Raw genomic sequence first — 18373 nt, forward strand, 5'->3', positions numbered from 1 at the left:
TATTTGTGGTTCTGGTTTTGTCTACTTTAATGATGATCAACTGTCCCCACAGGCATAGTAAAATCAGCTAGAGTCCCCACAAGGACACATAAATAATGTCAAAGGCTTGGTGTGTATATTAGTGTGTGTGGGTTCATGTGAATGTAAACTAAAGACAAACCTTTTTTTGTTTAGGGACATTCGGAGACATCTCAGATGAATGAGCAGTTGATTTATAAAGTAATGTTTGATCAGGTTTTTTGTTAGGTTTAAGGTTTTGGGTCTGAAATCTGTATAATTATCATCACAATAAGTGTAGTTTGTAAGTGTGTGTATTTATTTTCTGGAGTTTGTTTGAATGGTGATTGTGAACGAGTGATGTTGACTTGACTGTATGATGAATGTGTGCGTGTGTAAATAATTCAAAGCGATTGATCGTCAATCTGGCAGATTTCAGTGCTGATGTTTCACATGAGCTGCTCGAGGGGAATTATCCGTCCACCCGGGGTTTCCTAAGCAATTTTACATGGATGAGAGGACAATGCATGCATTAAACAACACAGATAGCATGAAATTGTTTGCCATTGCATTGATATTTCAAACTGATTTGACTAAAAAGACTAAGGTTTGATCTCAGATATAACAGATACAATCTGACAGCGCTGTTAGCATGACATGAATATATATGCACTGATATATCGACCTGTAATTGGCAGATAAATGCATTTTCTCCCACTATCAGACATCAGCAGATTGTTTAAAAACAGTGATGAAGAGGCAGATTATATCCTGACAATCGAAAGATGTGGAAAACTGCATAAGAACTCAAACTGTGTGATTGTTTTGAATTGGGTCACAGTGATAACAGAATTGCAGTTTGTAGGATTTCATGAGATAATACTTTGAAAGTTTTTTTTATTTATTTAACTGTGATATTGAAAGCAGGTTTGTTCTGTGTGTCCTTAGATAAGAACATCGATGATGATGATTCTGTGGATGGAGGACGTTCCTCATCTTTATCTAAAGGAGCATCATCCGTGCGTAGGACAGGATCCCTGCGGCGGACGAGCTCAAAGAGTTCAGGTGAAAATCCGTCTGTTGGTTTGTGTGCTTCAGATGATTTTGATTTCTTTTTAATCCTCCTGATGGTGTTTTCTTCAGGTAAAGAAGGGTCGAGTGCTGGAGGCGTTGATGAAGAAGACTTCATTCGTGCCTTTGAGGACGTGCCTGCTGTACAGGTCATACTGCAGTTTAATACTTATCATGATTCATATTTTCAATCATGTGCACTTATGATATTAAACAATAACCTACCATACATTTGGTATCCTCTTGTCCTGATGAGTCAAGATGAGTCAAGATTTCTAAACGAGTCATTTAGTTTCAATAAATCATGGATTAGAAAGGGAATTTCTCTTTATTAAACAACAGAGAAGTCTTTACTATTAAATGAATCTGTATGTCAGGAGCTCTATCAGGACAGATCGATACCCAGCTGATGTTGACGGGCTGTTACAGGACGTCCTGTGCCCACACTGGATCTGATGGTTTTTCCAGTAGTGATCTCTGGAGATGAGCCAGTCTGACATCAGATCTTTGATTTTTTTACAGTAAGTTTGATGACGCTGTTGTTTCCTCACAGATCTACTCTGGCCGTGAGCTGGAGGAATCCATGAACAAGATCAGAGAAATTCTCTCAGATGACAAACACGACTGGGAGCAGCGAGTGACTGCAGTGAGTGATGTCACCCTAGAATACTTCATTCTGATTGGTCGATCATGGGTGTTTAATTTCCATTCTTAAAGGTGCCACAGAATGTAAAACTGTATTTATGTAGGTATAGATGAGTTATAGGAGTTGTGTACATGGTAATAACATATCATGAGCTTCAAACAATCTCAACATAACACCAACTGTGACGTTACAGTCCAGACGTTCACCCCTACATTAAATTAATTACAATGTTGTTACAATGCTAAAAACAAAGTTGTGACTGCTGAGTTAGCACTATATGCCAGTTCTACTATTGACGTTACAGTTACGTTTTGCAGGTCCATTCTGAAAGAAAACACAAACTCACCAATCAGAAACGTCCATTAACAATCTCCAAACTATTGATTATTCCTCAAAATCTGATACAGACTCAAACATAAGATCTGTTTACACACACACAGAGCTACTGAAGGAGAAACAGCCAATCAGAGCAGAGCTCAACATTATTATTCATGACTCTTTTAAATAAGGTAATAATAGATCATTTCATTTTAAGACAAATCCTAGAGTTGTAAATGAACATGAAAAACTGACTCTGGATCATCACAAACCTTTAATGTAAATATCAGAGAACATTTTAACAGATTATTACAATGCATTCTGTGGCACCTTTAATGGTTTTGACAGGGATTGTGTTGTTATTTTAAATGAGCGTCTCATATGTGTTACACTAATCCAATATTTCAGGATGATGCATTGATTGTGACCTTTAACCTCTGTACAGTAAATCAGTATTTGATTGGTTTTCAGCTGAAGAAGGTGCGTTCCCTGGTGTTGGCCGGTGCGTCCCACTACGAGGGCTTTACCCAGCAGTTACGACAGCTTGAAGGGGCTTTTAAACTTTCTGTCAAAGATCTGCGGTCACAGGTGGTGCGTGAGGCCTGTATTACACTCGGGTAAGTTATCATCCGCTACAACCTGCAGGTCCAAACGCTCGATTAGATGCAAATAACAACCCATACTAATATACTTACGATGTGCTGTAAAATCACGAGCCTAGAAATGTTATTACTTACCACAACTTAACAAGCGGAGAGATATATGTAATATACACATAACTTAAATCACGTCATATTGTGCACAAGTTCCTGATTTTGAATTATGCAGGACATTATTTAATATTTCAGTCGTGTATTGTGTATTTACCGTAGTATAAACAGTGTAACATGATCTCTGCTGATGGAGATGTTTGTGGTGCCTGGTTTTAGTTAAAGACTGCAGTGATTCTGACTGACTGAGGTTTAATGAAATGGGTCAATTTGCTAAAGTGCTTTTGTTTTAAACATTGGATGAACTCCAGTATGATGTTCAGATCTGCTTCACTGATGATACAGCACACACACATATAATGCTCTTATAAAACTTACTCTGACTATGTAGACATCATATCCGTGCCACACAAGAGACTTTATTCACAATTGAGTTTGGCATTAACATGTTATTCTTTAGGATGTTTTCAAATAAGCATAAAGGCACACAGATGAACGAGGAAGATTGCTGTTGTATTATGAACACACGTGTGATGTCTAAAAGTGTTGTCTAGGTAGACAGCTCACTGTTATCTCTTATCTTCTCTCTTTCAGGCATCTGTCGTCTGTGTTGGGGAATAAATTTGATCACGGAGCAGAAAGCATCATGCCGATGTTACTGAATCTCGTCCCTAATAGCGCCAAAGTCATGGCCACGTCTGGAGTCGCTGCCATTCGACTAATAATACGAGTACGTTTATTAAACAGACCTGTGTGATATACAACCATGTGTGATGTTGAATGACAAACCTGATCGATATAGGAGTTAGAATGTTAGTTATATATTTCATCTGACACTTTTTAGACGGTTCAAAAAATATCACAAGGTGCTTAATATTAGTGCTACATTTCTTATATTAACAAAACCAAAATAAGTGATTGTGTATCTGTGTTTATACAGCAGAAGTGGACAGCTGACTTACTGTAATCTATCTTATAACTCTTTTTAACATACAATTGTGCAGTTTGTATGAGAAAATATAAATGTTGTATTAGAAAAACACTGTAAACTTGTGTGTTTGTGTTTTAATGATGTTGTGTGATGTGTTTCAGCATACTCACTATCCTCGACTCATTCCCATCATGACCATCAACTGCACATCTAAATCAGTGGCCGTCAGACGGTGAGAGGACACACACACACACACACACACAGAGATACACACACAGACACACACATACAGACACACACATGTAAAGGGACACATCTTTACTCATATGAGTTATTGATAACAGAAAGCTTTTCTCTGTCTTGCAGGCGATGTTTTGAGTTTTTGGATCTTTTGCTGCAGGAGTGGCAGACGAGTTCATTAGACAGGTGAGTTATACGTTTATATACCAGTTTCAGTCATGTGACCGTAGTTTAGGTGGTTTAAAGACCCCAAGAAGTGCTTTGTTCAGTGCATGGACATAATGTTCACTGAAACAGTAAGTTAAGGTGGGACTATTCTGTGACCCCTCCCTCTTTTTAAAAAGCCAATAGTCTCGCTCAAAGCCTGGAATCTGAGGAGAATCTGAAGTGCAAAATGATGTCATTAAAATCACTGAGTTGTCCTCAGGTTTGCAGAGGAGTCTATGGAGATCAGGTTTTGCTATGATGATGGTTTTGTATGATTATTCTGCAGACACATCACTGTTCTTGTGGAGACCATCAAGAAAGGAGTTCACGATGCAGATGCTGAAGCCAGATCAGTAGCAAGAAAGTGAGTGATTCCTGTATGTGTGTTTGACTGATAACAGAGATAACAGATTCTCACTAGCTATGTTGAAAGCATTCTTTAGAAATGTTGGCTCATATTGATAGGATAGTATCTTTAAGTTGATGGAGATTTGTGGGATGCACATCCAGGACACGAAGCTCCCGTTCCACCACATCCCAAAAATGCTCTGTTGGGTTGAGATCTGGTGACTGTGGGGGCCATTTTAGTACAGTGAACTCATTGTCATGTTCAAGAAACCGATTTGAAATGATTCGAACTTTGTAACATGGTGCATTATCCTGCTGGAAGTAGCCATCAGAGGATGGGTACATGGTGGTCATAAAGGGATGGACATGTAAGAAACAATGCTCAGGTAGGCCATGGCATTTAAACAACGCCCAATTGGCACTAAGGGGCCTAAAGTGTGCCAAGAAAACATCCCCCACACCATTACACCATTGCATGAATGAGAAATTGAACAGGTGTTCCTAATAATCCTTTAGGTGAGTGCATCTCTGGATAAATGTACAAAGTCAAGTCAAAGTTGAGTTAGAGAAAGTTGTTAAGAAGTTTTCAGATATAGGCAAAAGAAATTTTTTTTTGGAAAGGCACAACGCTATTTTTTTGCTTTTTTGTAGCCTAATGTTATAAAAGACATGAATGCTGCACAATGTTCAGCGCGTGACCCCATTACCTAAATAAAGTGTGTTGCCGTTGCCTTGCTGTGTTGCATGTTTCTGTGATGTGAATCATGTGTTGGATAAATAAGAGGTAAATGATGTGAACTTATGCACAATTCTTCTCCGCATGTGCACAAGATATTTTTGCATCCGATTAAGAAAATACTACGATTCACAGGTTTACATGCGTACTTTTCTCCTGATGATCGGATCACAGATAAGACAATACCACCTCTATCAATTTGATCGAAATTTGCACAAAATCTCAAATTTGCATCTGATCGACCTCAATCATAGTGTTTACATGGAGGCTTTACAATCCGATTCAGCCATCAATACGATCACAGATGGACTATTTGGTTGCATGTAAATATAGCTACTGATTTTCAGTTTCAATCCCAGGAGTGCTGTCCACACAGACCGCTGTCTTCTCAGACAATAAAATCTCGTTTTCATGTTTCTCATAGATTAACAGCCACAGACTCTATTGATACTTTTCCGTAATAAATTAAATTATTAGATTTAAACAACATTTTCTTTGGCCTCTTCACCCTGGGGATTTTCATCAAGCTTGTCTCAGTGCATTCTGGGATTGCCTTCTTTGCATTTGACCAAATATTTTATTATTAGCACCTCCCTTTTGAGAAACTGAAAGCATTGTTGTCTGATTATCTGCGATTATAGTGAGATCAGTTTGTCATTGTCTTGATGGTTTGGTTTTAGGTGTTACTGGGGTTTTCATTCACACTTCAGTAAAGAGGCGGAGCATCTGTTTCAGGCTCTTGAATTGACCTATCAGAAAGCTCTGCAGTCTCACATGAAGAGTTCAGACAGCGTCGCATCTCTTCCTCTGTCCGACCGCTCGTCCTCCAGCTCTCAAGAGAGTCTAAAGTAAGAAAACCTGTGTGCTGCCTTTGTAGTGATCATTCACTAGTGTGTCATATTTTTTCATTCTCTCTTTTGATCTTTCTTAATTTGTCTTGTAGTCGGACGTTACCTGCAAAAACGCCTGTGGCAAGCAACTTAAGCAGAAGTAAGTTTAGTACATATAGCATATTATACAAACTTTTTTTGCTATATCTGTCAAGCATAAGAATCCATGGTTTATTTTTATTTGATTAATGTCTCTCACAGCTAAATCTATGAGTTCTCGCACGTCCTCTGCGTCCGGTTCGATGCAGCGCTCGCGCAGTGATGTGGATGTCAACGCAGCAACCAGTGCCAAATCACGCATGCCCGCTGTACCCACTGCCACCCCATTCAGCTCAGCCGCAGCCCTGCCGCCCGGCTCCTACGCATCTCTGGGTAAAACAACCAGCGCTTACACATTCATAGACATAAATCAGGAGGTGAAATATTAGACGTGATGATGGAGATAAAAAGTGTTTATAATGGATGTTAATATCTATCTATTACACCTGCTCACCTCCTCTGATCTTAAAGATGCTGCTGCTGGTAATAATGTGAAGGGTAAGCTGCGTGTGTGTGTTTATGTGTCTGTCGGTTTTGTGTTATGTTGTCAGTCTTCATGAGACAGATATGAAGACAATGTTATATGGTTGGTGTTGATTATAGGCAAGTGTGCATTTCAGTTTAAGATGTTGACCAAGGATCTGCCAAGGTTGGTTTTGTACATTAAATAAAAATATGTTTTATTACAAAATATCATAATACATTTAGAAATAACTTCAGTAATCCCCTGCACTCATGTGTATATTTAAAGCTTGTATGATGATCTGTGTGTTTGTCTGAGGTTTCAGCTGGACTGATCGTGTATGTTTACATTAGATCAGATACACGTGTGATCAGATTTGTTTGTGTATATGTTAAACAGCATGATGAGTACGTGTATCTGTGTTCAGTGTTGCTCTGCTGAGCATTGACATTGACAAGTCTTATAAATGTTCATCATCTGGGCCGGTTTTGCACCGGAGCTGTTGACTTTGGCGCAGATCCGGCCCTGAGTCGACTGCTGTCTGAGTTGTTTATTGTTCATTTATTTTATGATGTTTGTAGATTTATGTTGGTTTTAAATCATATCCATCATCTTCTTTGTGTTTTTTTCTGTCCATGTGAAGGTCGAGTCCGAACAAGACGACAGAGTTCAGAAACCGCTGCTGGTGGCAGAGCCTCTGTGACGGAGAGCAGGGGGCGGAGTCGAGCCAAAACTGTGTCCCAATCACAACGTGAGTTTTTAAATGACATCACATCACACTGTTACATTCAGGTTGCATCTGCAAATTCAATTAAACTCCATCATTGCGTCTGAAATCGCATACTTTGATAGTGCATACTGAATTAGATAAAGTACCTGCTCATCGACCATTAAAACAGTATGCACTATATAGTATGAATATGAGTAGTATGACTGAAATTCGAAAACATACTACACCCACCCTGTTTATCTGCAATGTGACATACGTCATCATAGCAACATCTGAACCATTAACTTAAGCCTTTTCCTTATGTATATTCAGGGCTCCAGACTGCATTTTGCCACCAAAATTTGAGAGTGTGCCACTGAATTTTACATCCAGTCGCACATGCGCGACCAGTAAATTTGACCTTTTTTGTGATGTGATACTGAATTTGAAACAGCACATTGCTACTTTCTGCATCTATCATCAAAGTATTTATTAGTAATACAGTGGAAATTAGTAGAAATGTGAATATTTGGTTAGCATGTTTATTTATGGCGTGTGCCCCTAAATGTTCTGGTTGTGCCCCTAAAATTTTCAGTTGGGGGCCACTGCGCTCCTAGTGAAAAAAGTTAGTCTGGAGCCCTGTAAATTTGCATTTGAATAAGAGCCTTGTTACCGCTTTCCAACATTTTTAAATATGACTACATCGTCTCTCCTTCATTTTCGTTGGGTGCCTCCTCTCCCATCGTCCCACAAAATAGTAAAGTGTTCGTCAAATGCACACTTCAACATCTTGCTGGAAGAAGTAGGTTGAGTACTTTTCACCTACTGATTTTTGAATACTATGAATTCAGACACACTACTCGCCTCATCTACTGTATAGTATGAATGTAGGCATTTTCAAATGCAGCACATCTCTCCTCCTGTAATGTTTCATTAGCATCAGCGTGCTTTAGATCGTTGCCCATGGCAACCCTCAGTTCATGATTATGTTATAGCGTGTCCAGTGCATGGACTTATGGGTAATGTAGTTTCATTGACTGTCTTCACTGTCCTGCATCAAGGATCCAGATCAGCAAATCCAGTGGGTGGTAAAAGTCACGGTACGCAACACAACATAATTCATGGTCTGCATGCGTTTCCCCCGCGACAGATGCATCACCACCTGCGCAGCTGCTGATTGTTTTATTATTTTCTGATTTGTTCGCTCTGGCTTCATTCATAGTGTATTGATATTATTTTGCAGTCGTTGCATCTGTGTTTCGTGTCATCTGCTTGTTTTGTCCCATCAGCCTTTATTGATGTTAGTAGATTTGGATTTACAGTACGACTGATTCTCTTATGTAAAAAGAGTGTTTTAATGATCTGCATGTGTTTATTACAGCCGGAAGTCGCACGACTTCACCTGGAAAGCTCTTGGCTCGTTTTTCTGGAAGAATCCCTCGAGGAGCTGGAACGCCATCAGACAAACGCAGTAAAATCCCACGGAGTCAAGGCTGCAGTCGAGAGACGAGTCCCAGCCGGGGCAGAGAGGGTAATAAACCTTCACTAATCATTAAAACCCTGCCTGTGTCTGAAGCTCTCTGCTGTGTCTTCCTCTTCCTCGTCTCATCTTCATCTCTTTCTCTGTTCTGTCCTGCTGTTCTCCTGCCGTATGTGTTTAAGTACGGGGCAGTCGTATCCCACGGCCCAGCATGAGTCAGGGTTGTAGTCGTGACACCAGTCGAGAAAGCAGTCGTGACACCAGCCCGGCACGAACGTTCAGTCCGCTGGGTAAGAACCAGAAACAGTTTTATGTTATTAAAGCCTGTTTCTGTTTTTATAAACGGTAAAACAACACCAGAAATGAACATATTAAAATATTTACTGTATCTCAATTGGTAGAGCATCTGTAAGCTGCTTTGGATAAACGTAAGAGCCAAATGCATAAACTTAAATGCTCTCTTATATGCACCAATAAGGATATATATACAATAAACATCAACAATAATTGACATTAGAGTTGCAAAACGATTAATCGCGACTAATCGTTTGCGGAGTAAAAATGTGTGTGTACTACTGTGTATAATAATTATGTTTATATAAATACACAAACATTTAAGAAAAATAAATACATTTTATATGAAGTATTTGTAATTATATATAATATAGTTATATTTAAATATAAAAAAGTATATACACATGTAAATATTTCTTAAATATATACTTCCATCTGTGTGTATTTATTTATACATAATTATTATACACAACACACACACACGCACGCACACACACGCACGCACGCACGCACACACACACACACACACACACACACACACACACACACACACACACACACACACACACACACATACATTTATATATATATATATGATGTGGACACAAACTTTTTGCAAACGATTAGTCACGATTAATCGTTTTTGCAGCCCTAATTGACAAAATATATTTTTTTTAAATGTACACTATTGAGACTTTTGAAAATATTTCTGAGTGATGACGCATGCAAATAGTTTAAATAAAGTTTTCAAATAGAAAGTTGAAACTAATTAATGCAAATGTATCAGTTTATCAGTTTTTGTTATTGAAGTTTAATTCAGATCAAATATTTCTGTTCAGTGAGCTCATACTGATCAATGCTCTCTCATAAAGAATCACAAAACTATTTACAGTTTTTTTCGATTGCTAAACGCCAGTGGGCACAACTGGAGTCACATGTGCAAAACTCTAACTACAGTCTGCACAGCAGCAGTTCATGTGGACCAAACTCTAGTTCGTTTTTCATTGCTTGAACACAGTTTTCAAAACTTTACACACTTATTCCATGACTTTAATCACAACCTGCACAACACTGTGGATTTACAGCACTTTGTTCAAATGCTAACACACTGCTGTCAAAACTGTGAATCACACATTCAAAACACAATTGATTTCAGCATTGTGCCTTTCAAACACTGCTGATTGCAATTTCATATAAATATAAATTCCAATTTCATATATATATTTCATTTATATATAATATTACCTTTCATGTACTTTAAGTTTCTACCTTTTTTCTCATTACTGTAATTCCGTAAATTACTACAGACAACTGAAGCAAACTGCTAATTTTCATTTACCCTAAAAAATTATGATGTTCTAAAAAAAATATTGTGATAAATCAATAAATAAATCATTCTTTAAAGAAAACATTACTTGGTGTGACATCACTGAAATTGTTAAAACTGTAAAGATATAAAGTTAGTATTTTGTGTATTGGTGTTTGATGTTAGTGTTTTTCCTCTCAGTGTGTTGTGAGTGACAGTGTGTGTTATCTCAGTGAGGGTTGTGTTTAGTGTTTGGCTGCACGGAGCTGTTTTGAGCCATATGTTAAGAGTTGTGCTCAGGTGACTTTTGGTAGTGCAGACTGTAGTTAGAGTTTTGCACATGTAGCTCCAGTTGTGCCCACTGTCGTTTAGCAATCGAAAAAAACTGTAAATGACACTGTTTATAGCCTTTTAGTAGTCAATAACCAAATTGTAATATTTTATCTAAACTAACATCATGAACAAATCGATGGTAAACAATAGATGAATATTATCTATCATTCAATGCTGCCTGTGACTCAATCATTTCTTTTCTAAGTGCTCTTCTAAAAAACTTTTCTTGGTTTAAGCTTCTCTTTCAGTGTGTTTATGAGCTTGTATATGGGTTTACACAAAAAGTAAAATGTTTTGCATGCTTCCTGATCCTTCCCAGCATCCCACAGGCACTCTCGCTCCACCAGCGCATTGACGGCCGGTGACGTGCTGCAGACAGGTGACTTGCATGTCATCCGGGTCACGGCACCAGATCCAGCATTTATTCGAGATTAAACATTCAGAAACCAGACACATCCAGGTTAACTGTGAGACTATAAGGATTAATTGAAATAGGACAACATGAGCTTAAAGCTTCTCCACAGGGTGGCACCAGAGACTCTGATCTTTTTATAAAATCTGGTACTAGTTAAAGTGTGAAATAATACAGTTCAGTTGTCCTGGATGTGAACTGCACTATTATTACCAGTCTGATTTATTTTGTTTCTTTGTTTACATGTGTATGTGTTTGATTACAGAGTTTCCACAGTCATTGATCTGAATCAGCATCATTTTTGGGCAGTGAAAATTTCAGGGTTTCCATTTCACCTGCCCTAAAATACTCACATTCAGCAACTTCTAGACAATAACATATATTTTACTTCTGTGCAAAATTTATTTAAAAAATACTTAATAAATCTGAAACATCCTTAAAGGGGACATATCATGAAAATCTGACTTTTTCCGTGTTTAAGTGCTATAATTGGGTCCCCAGTGTTTCTATTAACCTAGAACATGTAAAAAAGATCAACCCAGTAACTTAGTTTTGGTAAACAAATCTCGGCAAGCATGTGAAAAAATATCTCATTGAAATCTGGCTCCCCTTGTGATGTCAGAAGGGGATCTTATTATAATAATACCACCCCTTAATCTGCACTATCCAACCACAAGACTGTCATTAAGTGCAGAGATCAGCTCATTTGCATTTTAAAACACACACAAAAACAGCACATTTCTGCTCACACCAATTTGAACATGTTATAATAAATTATTTATATGGTATTTTGAGCTAAAACTTCACATATGTACTCTGGGGACACCAAAGATTTATTTGACATCTTAAATAAGTCTTGTGAAATGACCCCTTTCATTGTTCAGTGCTGTGAACTCTGGTTTTATTATGCTTTATTATTCATTGTAAGTCTGTTTTTCACATTTTGAAAATTTGCATTCAAATGTTCTTATTGTTTATTGCACATACAGTATTAGTCAAATTCATGTATAATTTGCAGAAGGTTTTGTGTTATGTTGGTGAGTAAGAGAATTGAATACAGTAAGTTTTGTCTCTGTTTCTTTCTCAGATCGCTTTGGTCTTATCCATCAGGCTCGTATCTCAGCATCTGTTAATGCCATGAGGATATTGAATACAGGTTCAGAGGTGGAAGCTGCTGTTGCTGATGCTCTGGTGAGATTCAGGAATCAACATCAAATCCAAACACACCCTGTTTACTGTCTTCAAACACATTTCTGATTCTTTATAATCTTTCAGCACAATCTGAACTTTTTCTTCATCTTTTTCCAGTCCTGTTATTTCTCAAGCGCTACAGCCACCTGTCATACACAATACACTCGCACTTTTATCTCTCACTGAATTAACTTTTATTTTTCTGTACTCTCTCTCTCTCCATTGACAGCTTTTAGGAGACTCCAGGAATAAGGTAGATCATATCAAATATTATTTCTTGTTTTTTGGGTAAAATTTTCATGATGTGTTTTGTATTCTTGATTTTTTAAAAATATCCTTATCCATATTTTGCACGGGGATAACGTGTTTTTTGTAGGCTAACCTGGACGTTAATGGGACACTGGTTCCTTCACAAAAAAACTCATAAATTTTTCCCTTAGACTTTTGGATTATCACAAAAAATAGGCTTTGATATCAAGTTTGATATCAACAAAACTTTTATGAATTTTGAAGTCAAAATTAGGCAATTAGTAAACGCATTTACATTTTCATAATTCATAAAATGTATATGCTAATGTTAAGATTAACTTATTTGACAATATGTGTGTCACAGAGCTTATTTTTTGCCATTTTCCAAAAATCTATGGGAAAAATGAACTATTAACTCTGCTCTATTAACTATTTTCCCGCCATTGACAAGTTATCTCGTCAATTAATAGAAAACATTTCCCTACCAATGACGTTTTCCTGACAGGTAATCTGTAATTCTGCTATTACCCAATTTATAAAAGACTGAAGCAAATATTTTAAACTCTGTGTTTGTTTTGAAAACCGTTCTGTAACAAAATTCTTTTACGAAAATGCAAGCTTTTTGCTCAAAATTTGTTATTTTTGAAGAAAACTACCCATATTTAAGAAGATAAATGAAGATAGGATGAAAAGTTTTTTCCCTGTTTTGTTTGTTTGTTTGTTTAAAGGAAGGGTGTGTTTTCTCATTTGATATATTTGTATGTTTATATATTTATAGAAGAAAATATTCCTGGAAGGCATTTTGTGAACCTTTGTTAAAATCACAAAAAATGCTGGCATGCAACTTTAAAAAAAAATGCTGGCGGGGAATGAGCTAATGACTGAATAACTCATGAATATAAAGCTTTGATGTCATGAAGCCTTTATTTATTTAGCATTCCTATTATATTAATTGTTAACATGCTTGTTTACAACCTGCACATAGCGGAGGCCGACAAGACGACGGTTTGAATCTCCAGGTATGTGTTCTGATGATGACGCCACGAGTGACGCGTCCAGCGCGTGTTCAGAGCGTTCCTTCAGCTCACGAAGCGGTGGGATTCCTCATTACCTGCGTCAGACGGAGGACGTGGCCGAGATTTTGAATCACTGCGCCAGCTCCAACTGGTCTGAGAGGAAGGAAGGACTTCTGGGACTCCAAAACCTTCTGAAGAGCCAAAGAGTCCTCAGGTAAAACCTTACAAACCTCCTTCACACAGAGCAAAACTTCAGGATCTGTCTCCAATCAGACGATGCTATCGTGGCTTTGTGTTTCAGTCGTGTGGAGCTGAAGAGATTGTGTGAGATCTTCACCAGAATGTTCGCAGATCCTCACAGCAAGGTATCATAAATCATATAGTCATACTTCTAGAGTTTTCATGTGATGTTATGTCATCTGATAATAATCATCTTCTGTCTCATCTTCTCATGCTGGTTTGGACCGCTTCATCAGAGAGTGAGTATATTAAAGCTTATCTGAGCATTTTTATACCACACATTTCTCCAGGTGTTTTAAAACTCTTGGGTTTGATTTCAGGTGTTCAGCATGTTCCTCGAGACGCTGGTGGATTTTATTCTGCTTCACAGAGAGGAGCTGCAGGATTGGTTGTTTGTTCTGCTCACACAGCTGCTGAAGAAAATGGGAGCCGATCTTCTGGGCTCGGTCCAGGCTAAAGTACAAAGGGCACTAGATGTCACCAGGTCTCTCTCCAGCCTCTTCTCACTCATCTTCAGCGCTCTTCACCAGAGTTTCTGCTTCATGTCTGTTGTTTCTTGTGTATTTCACAGAGATTCGTTCCCGTACGATCAACAGTTCAACATCCTCATGCGCTTCATTGTTGATCAGACACAAACTCCAAACCTCAAGGTCGGTCCAATGAGTTCTGCTCAACACTTGCATCAAAAAGAAGCTTTTGCTGATATAAAACTATCTAGTTTCATGAAATATAGCTGTTGTGTATCCCATACGGCAAAAAATATATTTCAAAATATACAAAAAATAGCCAGAAAATATATTTGCTGAAAATTATTTTGGAGTACTTTAAAAGTACTTTATTTTAAAAATAAATACATTTTCAAGCATTAAAAATATATTTAGCACTCCATATAATTAAATCCAAGGAAATTTTACTTTGTTTATGTTATGAACCTGTAAACAACAGTTTTAAGAAGGTTAAAATGAAATATACAACAATATACTTTATAAAATTAGCTCATTCCCCGCCAGCCTCTTTTTTTTAAAAGTTGCTCGCTGGCATTTTTATGATTTTCACAAAATGCCTTACAAGAAAATTTTCTTTTATAAATATATAAACATACAAATATATCAAATGAAAGAACAGACCCTCTGATTTAAAAAAACAACAAAAACAAAACTATTTTTTTCATCTTATCTTCATTTGTTCTCTTTTCATAACCTCTTAAATATGGGTAGGTTTCATCAAAAATAACAAATTTTGAGCAAAAAGCTGAAATTGTATTTTTCTAAAGGAATTTTGTTAGAGATCAGATTCAGAGCAATCAAAACATACACAGAGTTTTAAATGAATTAAATCAGTTTTTGCTTCAGTTTTTTATAAATTGGGGAAGAGCTATCTAGTGGATAATAGCAGAATCACAGATTACCGTAAAAACTTAATTGACAAGATAACAAGTCAATGGTGGTGAAAGAGTTAAGGTGTATTTAGCATATATTTAAAATATATATATTTAGCAATATGGGGTGTAAAATTAGAAATGTCTTGAAATACATTTTGAAATATATGTTAATAAATGAAGGTTAAAACTAAATATATTTCCAAATTCAAACATATATTCAATTGAGCATTACTTTCTACAAATTGTATTTAGCATATTTTTAAAATATATTTTTGCTGTATGGGTTGTGTGTTGTGCTATTCAACACTTAAATGTAGAGTTTGTGTCAAAAACACAGAGAGCCGTCTGTATTTGTGTTTGTGCAGGTAAAGGTGGCCATCCTGAAGTACATTGAATCTTTGGCAAGGCAGATGGATACCTCAGACTTCGTGAACTCCAGCGAGACGCGTCTGGCCGTCTCTCGGATCATCACGTGGACCACAGAACCAAAGAGCTCAGATGTGAGGAAGGTCAGTAGGTTCATGAAACGGACATTCACGTTTGTATATACGGTAGTTGTTTGTGTGGCAGAAATTGTTCTGATGTTTCTCCTGCTGGCTGTCAGAACCTCTATAGTTGGGTGAATGAGGAGGTGTCTGGCAGGAGCAGCACTGTAGCCTCCCTGCCGGGTGAAAGTAATCTGGAGGAGAGTTGTAAGCAGGTAGTGACCCCTGAACTGTCACCTTTAACCTCTGAAGGTGATCTGTGTATGCGCCCTTGGGCTTTTCTAACACTTCTGCGATGATCTTCAGATTAACATTTTGGATGATTTTGATGTAACGTTTGCTAATATTCTCGATCAGCATGTTTGTGTGACGCTATGAGCTGCTGGTCAAATCTTTTTTTTATTTCTCATGGTATATTCACAAGGGGCATCAGTGTTAACGCTTAAGGGAAGGCGTTTCTGAAGCGTGGCCAATAGCCAATCACAGTGGCCGCAACACATGCTCCTCTCTTCTCCGGTGTTGCATAAACGTACATTAATTGGCTGGCTCTGCACTAGGTTATTTGCAAAAGGCTGACGCACAAGTTGGCGCTTGCAAAGTTGAGAAATGTTCAACTTCTGCCGCGAGCAACGACAGGGACGTGACGCAGACGGATCCACAATTCAGTTTAGCAACACATGACATCACCTGTTCAAAGTAAGTGAGAAGCGTTAACGCTTATGCCCAGTGTAAATGTACCGTAACTCTTTTATATTACAGTAACACTTAAATTAAGTTACTGTTGGCATTGGTCTGAGTCGAAACCATATTAGATTTGACACCAATGAAAACAAAGCTGTGGACAGACTGATAATTAAATCTAATGTGCATTCATGCCCCATTTAGACACTTTACTTACTCATTTAGCTGACGCTTTTATCCAAAGCGACTTACAATTGCTATATATGTCACAAGTCGCACACCTCTGGAGCAACTAGGGGTTAAGTGTCTTGCTCGGGGACACAATGGTGTGTTACAGTGGATTCAAACCCGGGTCTCTCACATCAAAGGCAAGTGTCTTATCCACTGTGCCATCACCACCCCATAAAAGTCACGGTGCCCCGTGTGAGGCACGAACTCACGACCTTCAAATTATGAGACTGAGAAGACACAATGGGTCTCATTCACTAATCATTTGCATATGTGTGGTATTTGTCTAAATTTCTTTTAATTTTAATACGAAAGATTTTTTTGAATCATAATGATTTGTTCATGAAAACATCACAAATTCGTGTCTACCTATGCTTGGTGAATGAGACCCAATAACATATACCAAATGTGTTTTGGTATTAATATAATCTTATATGCTGTATTGTTCGTGGCCCAGATGGCTCTAGTCTGTACACGTAGGACAGTATTGAAAGACTGAATGCAGTCCATCACAGCTTGATTTGATGTCAAGTAAAATATGTTGTCTGCGTGAGGTCCACTGTGATGGATAAGAACATGAAGGAGACCGTAGGTTTGCGTGTTCTGGTTGTGTGTAGTCATGTTGTTTGCATTTTCTCAGGCTGCTCAGATGGTGTTGATCTCCCTGTTCGAGCTCAATACCCCGGAGTTCACGATGCTGTTGGCCGCTCTGCCCAAAACCTTCCAGGACGGAGCCACGAAACTGCTGCACAACCATCTGAAGAACAGCAGTATCTCTACCGCAGTAGTACAGATGATGTTCATATCAAAATACCATCTGAATGTTATCTGAAATATAGTGCGCTACTCACATGTATTTTTTCAGTCTCAGGCATCTCCCAGCAACACTATGGGACGGACCCCCCCAAAACATCCCGTTACCCGGACGAGCCCCCTGATGTCACCCACAAACTGTTCACGTGAAGGACTTTCTCCAAGGTACAACTAACTGTCTTCATGTATCATGTAAAGTCACTAGTTTCTGTCTTGGCGTGGATGTAAACAAGGATTGGTGTGTGCCAAATGCATGATTTGTTTCCGCTGTGTTTTGCTCCAAATGTCAATGCGATTGAGAAAGATTAACTCGGTTAGTCAGTTAGTTGGAGAACTAGTGTCTTTCAGTATTCTTTTGTCTTTCTGTCTTCGTCTGTGGTTCATGTCTCAGTGGTTTCTGGGGCTGGAGCTCAAAGTTTTCCTCTCCTCTCTCACACTTTTACCCCGGCCCCTCCACCCCTCCTCTCAGAGCTCATCGGAGAGCTCATTCGCCCAGGTAACACACCAAGGCCGGGTGCTGGGTCCTTCATCTCTTTCGCAGAAAAGCTAAAATCTCATTCTCATAATTAAGGTCATCAGAGTTGGGCGTAACGCATTACAAGTAACGCACATTACGTAATAATAATTTTTCTGAAGTAACGAGTAAAGTAATGCATTACTTTATAAATGTACACATTAATATTTGAGTTACTTTTTTAAAACAGTAATGCGAGTTACTTTTCAGTTTAGTTAATTCAATTTAAAAATAAAAAAATGTACTGAATTAAACTGAACATATTAACGTAGAATTACGCTCTCTGTGCATCTGAGCGGGAACAGTTTGAGTCAGAAACGGAGATGGCAGGCCAGAGCTTGACATTTCTGCGATCATAAAAAACACCTGCAAGGCCTGAAAGAGATCGAGCCTCAGCCAAGTAAGAAAAAATATCTTAAAAGTAACGTAAGCATTACTTTCCATG

The 18373-nt window shown here is 38.1% G+C and overlaps 1 protein-coding gene across 1 annotated transcript in view; it reads left to right on the forward strand.

The window, feature by feature from the left end:
- The window catches only part of LOC135740754 (CLIP-associating protein 1), a 37120-nt gene that overhangs the window by 14367 nt on the left and 4380 nt on the right, over positions 1-18373 (forward strand). Inside the window, exons 9-34 of the mRNA XM_065259265.2 lie at positions 946-1062; positions 1141-1217; positions 1622-1714; positions 2504-2649; positions 3337-3472; positions 3835-3905; positions 4040-4099; positions 4407-4484; positions 5885-6052; positions 6148-6194; positions 6296-6466; positions 7240-7347; positions 8367-8405; positions 8687-8836; positions 8968-9075; positions 12218-12321; positions 12551-12574; positions 13556-13800; positions 13888-13951; positions 14063-14065; positions 14147-14310; positions 14398-14476; positions 15573-15716; positions 17242-17388; positions 17467-17579; positions 17806-17910. Of these exons, the coding sequence (XP_065115337.1) occupies positions 946-1062; positions 1141-1217; positions 1622-1714; positions 2504-2649; positions 3337-3472; positions 3835-3905; positions 4040-4099; positions 4407-4484; positions 5885-6052; positions 6148-6194; positions 6296-6466; positions 7240-7347; positions 8367-8405; positions 8687-8836; positions 8968-9075; positions 12218-12321; positions 12551-12574; positions 13556-13800; positions 13888-13951; positions 14063-14065; positions 14147-14310; positions 14398-14476; positions 15573-15716; positions 17242-17388; positions 17467-17579; positions 17806-17910 (2761 nt within the window). The remainder of the gene's footprint in view (positions 1-945; positions 1063-1140; positions 1218-1621; positions 1715-2503; positions 2650-3336; positions 3473-3834; positions 3906-4039; positions 4100-4406; positions 4485-5884; positions 6053-6147; positions 6195-6295; positions 6467-7239; positions 7348-8366; positions 8406-8686; positions 8837-8967; positions 9076-12217; positions 12322-12550; positions 12575-13555; positions 13801-13887; positions 13952-14062; positions 14066-14146; positions 14311-14397; positions 14477-15572; positions 15717-17241; positions 17389-17466; positions 17580-17805; positions 17911-18373) is intronic.

The sequence above is a fragment of the Paramisgurnus dabryanus genome, chromosome 14, assembly GCF_030506205.2.
Source record: "Paramisgurnus dabryanus chromosome 14, PD_genome_1.1, whole genome shotgun sequence".
In the NCBI taxonomy this organism is placed as follows: Eukaryota; Metazoa; Chordata; class Actinopteri; order Cypriniformes; family Cobitidae; genus Paramisgurnus; species Paramisgurnus dabryanus.